The sequence below is a fragment of the Sinocyclocheilus grahami genome, unplaced genomic scaffold (genome assembly GCF_001515645.1).
Source record: "Sinocyclocheilus grahami isolate Dianchi unplaced genomic scaffold, SAMN03320097.WGS_v1.1 scaffold801.1, whole genome shotgun sequence".
NCBI lineage: Eukaryota > Metazoa > Chordata > Actinopteri > Cypriniformes > Cyprinidae > Sinocyclocheilus > Sinocyclocheilus grahami.
Genome location: NW_015505980.1, coordinates 481,297 through 492,228, shown reverse-complemented (window position 1 = coordinate 492,228; position 10,932 = coordinate 481,297). Strand labels below are relative to the sequence as shown.

The following is a 10,932-nucleotide window of genomic DNA, read 5'->3' as shown; positions in this document are numbered from 1 at the left end:
ATAAAAAAGTAAGACCATGCAGATTTCTTAAAAGAAAATCATTTTTGAGTAGAACTGCAGTCCTATTGAATGTGACATTCCATGATAGCCATATAAAGAGGTTTATCAGTAGGTGCATCAGTGGATGTATTTAACAGTAGTTTTGGGATTGCGTACAGCATTGCCAGACTGCCGTCGAGAAGTTGCAGTTGTTTCATGTGCACTGAAACAGCAAGCCCTGCAATTTTTCATTGTCAAACAGAAGGCCGTGGAAACGCGTCATTGTGATCACAGATAGAGCTGGGCTGAGCTGCAAACAAAAGCAGATCTCAAAAGATCATTCAACACAGCAAAGCCTTTGAAAATGTTGGCCTTGTGCACGGGACTCCACTGGAAGAATCCATCGAGGACACCATGTGAAACACCAGGATGAAAAGTGTTTTTTAGCTATTTGTCCCAGAGGCCCGAACGGGCAGAGTTTAGTCTAGCATGAGACAGCAGAGGGTGAGCACCCCAGTTTTCACACACTAAAGGTGCTGAGGGGCACTAAAATACTAAGCCGAAGATTGTAGAGGTGGAAACCATCACGCACGCAGTATGTTCAAGACCAGCTACCGGCATGAGGTGCGCAAGGAGAAGTACGAGCACACCGATGTCTTCGAGGAGCCCATCAGCCCAGAGATGGAGTCGGCTCCGGCCGGCGGGCCCTCGACAGTCAAGGGCTGGGAGAGCCTCCAGGAACTAAACAGCCGCTTTGCACGTTACATCAACCGAGCGCGTGTGCTGGAGCAGCGCAATGCTGTGTTCCGCAAACAGCTGGAGACTCTTCAGCGCATGGAGGAGGCACCAGGGCTGGAGGAGGTCTTCAGCGAGCAGATCAGCGTCAACAGACAGCGCATCCGGGAGCTGCTGTCGGACCGAGCCAAGCTGGAGAGAGAGCTCAAAGATGCAGAACGCATGCTGGATGAGTACAACAGCAGGTTAGACAACGCCACAGAAGTATAAGGTTAAGGTTAAACGCTATCGTCTTATCCAGAGAGCAGGGTGGCCTAAATAATGCAAACATATAGCCATCGTGTTATTAAATAGATTGAGCACAAGAACATTTAATTATAGCAGACAATATTCAAGCATCTACTTAAATAGGAAGAAAGATGTAAAGAAGTACCATTTAGGGGCTGGTTTACCTGAAATAAATTATACCATATTAACAGACAACAGAACAAAAAAGCTGGTGCAGCAGAAATACAGATGATTTCACAGACAATTGACAGCTGTTCTGTCGTGCTCCTAATTGTCTAAAAACTCTTAGATTTGATGCCACTAACCTGGCAAACTTTGGCAAACCCAGTTCTTCCTCAAAGGTACTCAGTGATGCAGTGAGAAAACATTAGTCTTACAGGCATTGAGAAATCGTTCCAATTAAAAAACTGAAATTATGTAAAGTCAGTCAGCCAGAGCACTTAAAGTTTGTGTAATATGCATCAGATCATCAAGAAGCATGTTTTTATAATTGCATTTTTTGTCTCACAATTCAGTCTTTTCTTGTTATAAACTCACAATTCAATCTCTCTATTGAACTGAACACAATATAAAATCAAAATTGAGTTATAAACTCACAATCATTAGTTAACATCTCATAACTGTGACTTTATATCTGGCAATTCTGACTTTTTTCTCAGAATTGTAATAAAATCTGAATTATGAGATTAAATGTTGCAACTACCTTTTTCACAGGTCAAGGGTGTTGTAAATGAGAATTGGTTATGTTTAGATGTTTTAAAACTCCAAAGAAACCACTGAACTATGGTCAAAAGAAATCACAGCAGGCTCCACTGATCGAAGCAACATAGAGCAGATCAATAACGCTCCTTATAACTAATGAAGAGCCTTGAAATGAAAATATTGAACATGCATGACGAACTGTGCTTGAAACGCTCTCTGTTGTCCACAGATACAGAAATGAATGTGAATATCAAGAGCAGCTGCGGCACACGCTGGAACAGCTCAATAAGGTACCAATAAACTGTGCCGTTCTCCGACCTGCAATTTCTCAGGCAATTTATAAAGCAATAATCCACAAGAGATGATGCTTTTTAGTAACATAACCACAGGCAAGGGCTGCTCTTAGGCTCAGCACCAGGTGAACCACCTCAAATCAGTGCTAAAATCAACATAACACAGACTCAAGGACTTATCACTCTTTTATAAATGCAATACTGTAAGCTACTCGAGGCCTTTAAACTACTACTTTGACCAGAAACATACTCTATGCAAGTCCTTTCAAATTCAAATGCTTTTAGCTATTCCTAACCTTAAGTCTGTGTGTTGGTACAGTTTGTTTTGCAACAATATGCATTCTCAGAAAAATCAAAAAAGGTGATATAGCAGACATTTGTTTAAAAATGTCGTCTTCAGTCTACTACTGTAATGGATGTTTTGAACAAGTTGTGAAACTGGTAGCTACTCAGATAATAGCACATTTTATTGGCACAGATATTTAAAGGTAACTCTGTCACTCCCTTGAGTTTTGGGGATTGCTAGCGTGATAACTAATGCATGAATACTTATGTTGCTGGCAGGCATCTGTATTTGAGTCACGTACTGTATGTTTCTGGTTTAAGATCAACCCTTACTTGTGGTGAAGTCTCTAATGCATACCATGGAGTGGTTCATTGCTTTAAAAATCCACCACTGTTTATCTGCTCGAGTGCAATGTAACAGGGCTAACGGGAGTCTGAGAAAGGAAAATGCACTACCGCTGTTCATTTTTCCAGAGAAAGTCTCTCACAGCAACACGATTATGAGTCCATTTGCTCTTGTGTTTACAGGAAGCCGACATGGTTCTATTGAGAAACCTTGATTATCAAATCCAGCTGCAGTTCCTGCAAGATGACGTCAACGCCACCAAAGAGAGGCACAAAAAGGTAGGAGGTGAACACAACTCCTATTTTCTATCTTTTTGAGTAGCTTCTCGAAAGCTCTTCTGCGAAATTGTCATCTGGTAGCAGAAGTGTACACTGAATGGCAAACCACGGTAAATACACTTACTAAAAGCATTTGACACAAGTTATGTTTTAAAGTGTACACTTGTGGATGCTTTTCATGTAGAAATTGAAAAATGGAAAAATAATTGGAAAGGACAGCAATTACACTTTTAAAAAAAGATCACACCATCTCCCTTGCACACTCTGAGTCAACATGAAGTAAAAAATGGCCCTATTTAATTTTTACTGCATGTTTAGTTGTTATTGCTAACAATTAATCACAGCAGTTAATCCAAATATATTCATTCATTCATTCATTCATTTATCACCTGCTTCCATTTTTAAATGTAATGGCCACTTTTCACAATTCAGTTCATAATAGATGAAACCGAGTTTTGTGTTACATTTTTAGTAACACTTTAGTTTAGGGATCAATTCTCACTTTTAAAGTTGCTTATTAGCATTCATATTACTAGCAGTAGTATAATGTAACAAAGTAATAATTATTCATTACAAGTATTTTTGGGAGTAGCTGTACTTTACTTGTCAGCTTTCACTTTTACTCCAGTATAGCTACATTTCCTAATTAAAATGTATACTTTTACTCCGATACATTTCCCTGAAGCATATTAATTACTCACTACAAACTAAAGTCGGAAGAAGACAAAGAACACTCAAAATTCAAGGCATTCTAAATTGTAGATGGTAAAAATGCCTCTGTATGTTTTTTCTATTTATATAATTTAATATAGATAATCTATATCACACAAAGGGTGCAGTTTTTTCTCCAGATATCAGCATGATAACAAATGTAATAATCATTTTATACAACTTTAATAACATTGGCATTAAGTGACTTACATTTTAGAGACAATATTGCCAGTTTTTTGCTCAATTTTGCCAACAAAAATCGGCAACGGGCAGTGTTTACTTATTGAATGAATCAGCTTTTTGAACGAATAAGTTGAATGAGTGATTCAGTGATTCACTCATTAAAGGGGTCATATTATGCGATTTCAAGTTTTCCTTTCTCTTAGGAGTGTTACAAGCTGTTTGTGAATAGATAAGATCCCTAAAGTTGCAAAGGCTAAAGTCTCAAACCCAAAGAGATATTCTATTTAAAAGTTAAGACTCGTCACACCCTCCTAAAACACCTCGTTTAAACATGCCCCCACATATCTACGTCACTGTGTGGGAAGATTTGCATAACACCGCTCAAATGCTCACGTAAAGAAAGAAGGCGTAACTCTGATTCTCGCTGTAGTATTGTTGTTGTTGTCTTGGAGACGCTGTGTGTTTCGTTGTGAAAGCAAAACTACTTTGTTTGGTCTTCCAAAAGAGGACACAACTAGTAATCAGTGGTTAAGTTGTATTTACAGCACTGTTCCAGAACAGTTCAAACCAAATATTTGTGTGTGCAACGCATTTTACGGAGGACTGTTTCCTGAACCTACAGTGCCGGCTGTTCTGACTCACAGCCTGTAAGTATGTTTTCATACTCAATTCAAAAACATGAAAACCCATTATAAACGAGGCATTCGTTGCATCCAGTGGGGACATAATTATGGATTATAATGACTTATACTGTCTTTTTGCGCGTTGCATTGCATCGCGCCGCGCCGCATAAACATAAAACCATGTCTGCATTTGTGATCGGAGAAATGACAAACAACAAGCACTACTCTACACTGCCCAAAAAACTCGCTTTAAATATAAAAGATGTACTTACAGTCTTTGAGTCAGAACAGCCGGCATTGTAGTCTACTCTTCCAGGATCAGTAAACAGTCCTCCATAAAATGTGCTGCACACATCCGAATATTTGGGTTGAATATAAGTGTTCTGGAACAGTGTTGTAAATACAACTTAACCCACTGACGATTCAAACGCGAGTTTTGAGCAGTGTAGAGTAGCGCTTGTTGTTTGTCGTTTCTCCGATCACAAATGCAGACATGGTTTTATGTTTACGCGGCGCGATGCAATGCAACGCGTAAAAAGCCAGTATAAGTCATTATAATCCGTAATTATGTCCCCACTGGATGCAACAAATGCCTCGTTTATAATGGGTTTTATTGGTTTTGTCTCGTCGCGCCGGGACACGGCATCACAGTATGGTAAGGGGCGTAACATTTCCGTCACACGCTTGAGGTATTCGGCCAATCACAATGCACTGGATAGCTGGCCAATCAGAGTTCACCTCGCTTTTCAGAAAGATGAGCTTTGCAAAAATCAACGCATTTCAGAAAGGCGGGGCATAGATGAGAAATGTACAGTATGTGGAAAAGAATGTGTTTTTTTAACCTTAAACCGCATAAACACATTTCATTACACCAAATACACAAAATAATGTTCTTTTTTAGCAACATCATATGACCCCTTTAACACAGTCAAATGCTTTGAGTCAGCCATTTGAATGAATCGGTTAAATCTCAATGACTCACTCGTTAGCAGTCACTTGCTGCCACCTACTAGCAGTTTAATTTTTCATTTTGACAATTTTTTCATGTTTTCAAATATCATTTGAAGAACTAATCATTTAACATATCAGTATTCAGTGTTTTATGTTTAAAAAGGAGCATTATTTATGCATTTGTAACATTTTGTACATTTATTTGCTCATTTTCCATTTTGCATTTACTTGTGTTTTTACTTTCAATACTTCAGTATGTTAAATATATTATATTAAGTATGTTTATTATAATATACTACTTTTCATACTTAAGTACAATAAATATCACATACTTTAAGACTTTTACTCAAGTAATATTCTAAACGGTGACTTCAGCTTCTACCAAAGTCATTTTCTGGTAAGATATCTGTAACTTTTACTCAAGTGTGGCTTTCAAGTACTTAATCCGCCACTGATTACTAGCATATTGGCTGTGTATTAGTACTTATAAGTACATATTTATGTCTTATTCTGCATAACCATATTCTACATCCCTTAATCCTACCCCTTACCTAAACTTAACAGCTAACTATGAATAAACAGCAAATTAGGAGTTTATTGAGGCAAAAGTCATAGTTATTAGTTAGTTAAAAAGCGTGGGACCCTTTGTTTTCTCACTGAATATCCTCATATTCCTCATTTTTTTAATATATTCTCAGAAAAACAGTGCATTATGGATGTTGTTGAGAGGTGTGTTTTTGTACTGAGCTTACATTTGTTCTGTTCACCCAGATGACAAAACTTGGCACTGGACCATCTTTTAAATGTGATGTCAGCAGTGTTTTTCTGAGCCGTATGGTGACAGGCCATTGTGTGCTCCTGCATTATGTTTAATCAGCACTGCTGTACATCACATTCAGCGCCTGAGTGCCAGAAGTTTCTCATCAACATTTACATTATTTCAGAAGCTAGAACAGCAGCTGGAAGCACAAAAACGCTCTCCAACACAAACATAGATATATGACAAAGCATCGTAAACTTAAGTACATCGTAGACCCATTGAAACCAATGGAGCTACGATCAACTTAAGCCTATGATGCTTTTGGGAAATGCAGCCCAGATGTTTTTTATGCAGTCATGCATATACTGTCTAAAGGCGCTGACTCGGTTAATCATTCATTGTTTACAGTGCATGAATATCACTATGTAACGTTCGACCCTATGGGTCAAATTTACAATTGTTAAAATGGGGTCAGATTATACTGTGTGAGAACTTTGAGCGTTTAAAAAGATGAGACAGACAACAATGTTAAAAGTGAAAATCAAATATGTATTTACAATATTCACAGTGGACATAAAACAACACAGAAATCCTAGGCTGTTAAAAGCACAGTCTTTCAGTTCCATACCATTAAAACAGTCCCAATGTGAATGTGAGAAGTGTCCACCTGTGTATATACAATCCAAAGAGAGTGATAATCCAATAAAGTGAGATTCTGGAATGGTAAATCCACAAAGGTAACTCCTCAATCCAGACTTTTTTTTGTTTGGCATGCTGCTTGCTTTATACTGGTTTACTTCCTTATTCCTGTCATGTGATTGATCACATGCCGTGATTTGCTGTGACGACGCGCGTCATCCGAAGATGGTCCTCGAGAGCTTCGTGGAGTTGACTCTGGCGAGAAACGGATCGCCATCCACCACCTGCCCCGTGGATGATCTCGCCAGATCCACTCCAGACCCAGTGCCCAGCCCACCATCTCCCCACGGTGCAAAGCATCAACCCGAGCCCACTGATGATGGAGAGTCCATCACCGCCGCGATCAATGAGCCAGCGCAATGCCGAGCGACTGAGTGGAGGATCGCCCCGGATGTGGAGCCCCACCCATCAGACCAGGTGCGAGAGCCGGCGACAGTGCCCAACATGAGGGAGCAAGCCGTGGACGGTGAGAGCGCGGAGTGGAGCTCCGCCCACTGCACTGCGGCTGAGGATGAGCTAATTATACATCTGGGACTGCTGGACTTAGAAGGGGACCTGATAGACTGGGAAACAGATCTGGAGGTCGACTTGCCCCCTCTCCTCTCTTTTTCATCGCCGCTGGTCCCGTCCAGCCCTGAGGGGGCTCCCATTTCCCAGTCCAGCCGGGAGTGGGCTCTGATCCCCGAGGGCAGCCCTGAATGCCCGGAGGCTCACGAATGCACACAGTATGGTAAGGGGAGTAACATTTCCGTAACATTTCCGCCATCGCCTCAGGACTCCGCTCCTCCAGCTGCACCTCGTCGCTCCGTCCCACCGGCTCCATTGGGCTCCTTCCTCCCGCCAGCTCCATCTTGGTCCTCAGTCGCTCCGGCTCCGCCTCGGTCGCCAGAGCCCTCGGCTCCACCCTGGCCCCCCGGATCCTCGGCATCCCCCTGGCTCGTTGGCTCTCCGTCTCCTCATCGGGCTCCTCCGCCACCTGCTCCGCCACCGTTGGTCGGCCCCCTGGAGTCGGCGGCCATTCCTCCTCCATGGCTCCTCCCCCCGTCGACTTCACCGTGGGTCGTCATCATGGCTGTGGCCTGGGTCCTGCTTGGCTCCTCCTGCTCCAAGTTCTTCCTGTTTCCTCCCTGGCTCCTCCCTCCATCGTCACCTCCCTGGGCTCTGTCTGCCGGCCCCCTCCTGGGTGTCCGTCCTCCTCCTGAGCCTCCTCCCAAGTCCGCCCCCCCGTTGTTCTATGACGCAAGGCTTTCTGGGAGGGCCCATTGTTCTATGACGCAAGGCTTTCTGGGAGGGGGGCGATATGTCAGGGTCATGGACCTGTTTTGCTGTGTTTTGCCCCTGTTTCTGTTCCTGTGTTCCCTTATTTGGTCATGTTCCTGTCCTCATTTAGTTTGATTACTGTATTATTCCATGCACCTGTGTTCCCCTGATTGCCCTGTGTTTATAAGCCCAGTCTGTTCAGTTTGGTTTTGTCGGGTCTACTTGTTGGATGTCATGTGTTTCCCGTGTTCCTGTTGTGGATTATCCCCTGTGATTCAAGTATTAAAGACTATTGCACGTTTTCCGCGTCTCCATCGTTCCTCCCACAGCAAATCGTGACACACACACACACACAAAACACTTAAAATTGAATTTTTGTAAATCTAGTGTTCATTTGCTGTGTGGCCTCGCAATTTGCTGTGTAATTATAGCCAGCTGATAAGTAACTGGTCTTTGTGTGAATATCCACAAAACTGGAGGACTTTCTGTATACTGTATATAAGTGGTAGGCTATTTTAGAAAGGTTCATTTAAAAGATGAAAGGAAGAATTAGGGAGAATCAATAAATTATGAATACTGTATTTCTATAGTGTGAATAATATGCAATCACAAAATCAATAAAAAAGTAACTGTAGTGTGATTTTGAGTATTTTAAAAGGTAATATAATCTAATTACAAGCACTTAATATTTGGAATCTGATTATGTAATCCAGATTACATGTAATCATTTACTACCCAGCACTGATGATAGAGTGCCATCCCAGTGTCAGTTTTGTGTAATTATTTCATAAAAGTGTACAATTAAAATATTTTGCTATACATCTTAATTAGAAAGTTCAGATCAGAAGTGCTTGTCTTTTTTGCTGAGAGGTCTTAATCAAGCCAAATCTCAGTTGGACCAGGTTTGTAGGGGAGTACGGAGCACAAACTAGCACAGAGTTAGTTGTAACACACATGGTTTAAATTTCCACACATGCTAGCATAACAAAATTATGGTATTTACTAGTTGCCATATCAACACTATATAGAGTTCAAATCTTTTGAAGATATCAATGAACATTTATTTAACCATACCAAAAGTAAATTTCTGACTGAAGTAAAAAAAATGATCTAAATTTTTAGTATTAATTTAAAATGAGACAATTCTGCTATTATTTAATCTCCAATCTGTTATTCATCAGTTTAGATCAGTTTTTTAATGCTTCGATAACTAGCAGAAGCCATTAACCAGTTTTAAATTCCAGTTGTGCAGATGAGAAACGTGGTAACACAGCGTTACAATGTGCCCCGCTGTCATTAAACTATGCTATTCTATGACATTAGCGATATAATTTACACTATTTACTTTTATGAATTTCAATGAGAAACAGGTGAATAAAGACTGACAGTCAATGTTTAATGTTCAGAGATTATTATTTTTAGTTTTTAGTCCTTTAAAAAATAAATAGAAAATAAATCCCATTGTTTTATTTGAAAAAGTTAATTTTATTTTATTGACAAAATATTTTAGTTTGTCTTATATATTTTTTTCATTAGACCAGATAACATTTGAAGCTGTCATATGGTCATGTTACAACGTGCCCCTCAGATGTTACAATGTACCCCACCTACGGGGCATGTTGTCACATTTCACTTCCATTCTTTTGGGGTAAATAAAAAACATATAGGCCTGTAATTAAGTAACAACGTGACATATTTGTACTAGACAAGTGTGAAATTAATGCGGATAAAAAACTATACTCTGAACCCCATGTGGACTTTGAAAGTCAAAAGGTATTAGGTTGTGCCCGCTCTCCCCTACACAGTGAATATCATAAGTTTTTTCCACCACAATATCATGGCTATTACTGTAGCTGTTTCACTTTTTGGTTAAATTAGTGGCTAATTTGTATGAGTTAGCACAATCTTGTTCATACGTTTTGTACAGTGCTTGCGCCACAATGAATGATATGTTTAGGGATTCCTGTGGTTCCCCTGCTGTGTTGACACCTGTGTGAACTTGACTTCATATATTAATCACCTGCAGATGATCAAAGGGCTTAGAAAGGTGAAGTAATTTATTTTTAATGAAAGATCAAGCACAGTCGTTCTCAACTGGTTTTGAGATCCTGTCAGGACAGAACCGCTGATCTAGCATCATTTTTGTACTTCAGTCAAATGTAGTTTATTTAATTGTCTATATATAACCATCTGTTAGGGCACAACATTTTATTTTTTATTGCTCCCACAATCGCAGTGAAGAAAGGCAAGCATCCTGTAAACTCCTGGTGTGCAGGTTTCCTCTGTAATGAAATTGACCTTTCAACAGTCTCCGGCTCTCATCACGTCCACCTCCATTGATTCCTGTCTCTTGTGTTTGTTTTCTCCACAGAACCTCACTGAAATCCAGACGTATCTAAACATCCTGCACCAGATCAACCAGACTATTCCCCTCATGGCGAGCGCGTCCGTCTCAAAGGTAGGGTGACCTTGTGGCTCACAGCGCCTCGGGCCCTTGCTGACTCTCCGGGTGTCACATGCAATAAGAATTGTGCGGCGGTGGTGCCAGTGAAATTAGCGCGGCGCTCTGAATGTGCCCTGAGTGATCAGTCTCCCTGAGTGATGACACCCTTTATCTTCCTGCTTCTCACACGCTTCCTCACAGACACACTGTATGAGTGCATGTCTCACGTCTGTACTGCAGGGACCTAGAGGAAAGATCACTGTGTTTATGTATGCTTTGCTTTTTGGGATGTGTTTTTATGTAATTTGTTGTGTTTGTTCATATTTCAAAGGGGTCATGAACTGCCTTAGTTTTTTTTGTTTTGCACTGACCACTTACAATGTTATCAAGATTTTT

At 40.6% G+C, this 10,932-nt stretch overlaps 1 protein-coding gene across 1 annotated transcript; it reads left to right on the top strand.

The window, feature by feature from the left end:
* The first annotated feature begins 340 nt into the window (after window positions 1-340).
* LOC107561972 (filensin-like) lies at window positions 341-10,575 on the top strand. The gene is made up of 4 exons (XM_016246530.1): window positions 341-959; window positions 1,934-1,994; window positions 2,811-2,906; window positions 10,465-10,575. The coding sequence occupies exons 1-4, from the start codon at window positions 577-579 to the stop codon at window positions 10,558-10,560; spliced, it is 636 nt and encodes a 211-aa protein (XP_016102016.1). The 5' UTR covers window positions 341-576; the 3' UTR covers window positions 10,561-10,575.
* The last annotated feature ends 357 nt before the right edge of the window (window positions 10,576-10,932 follow it).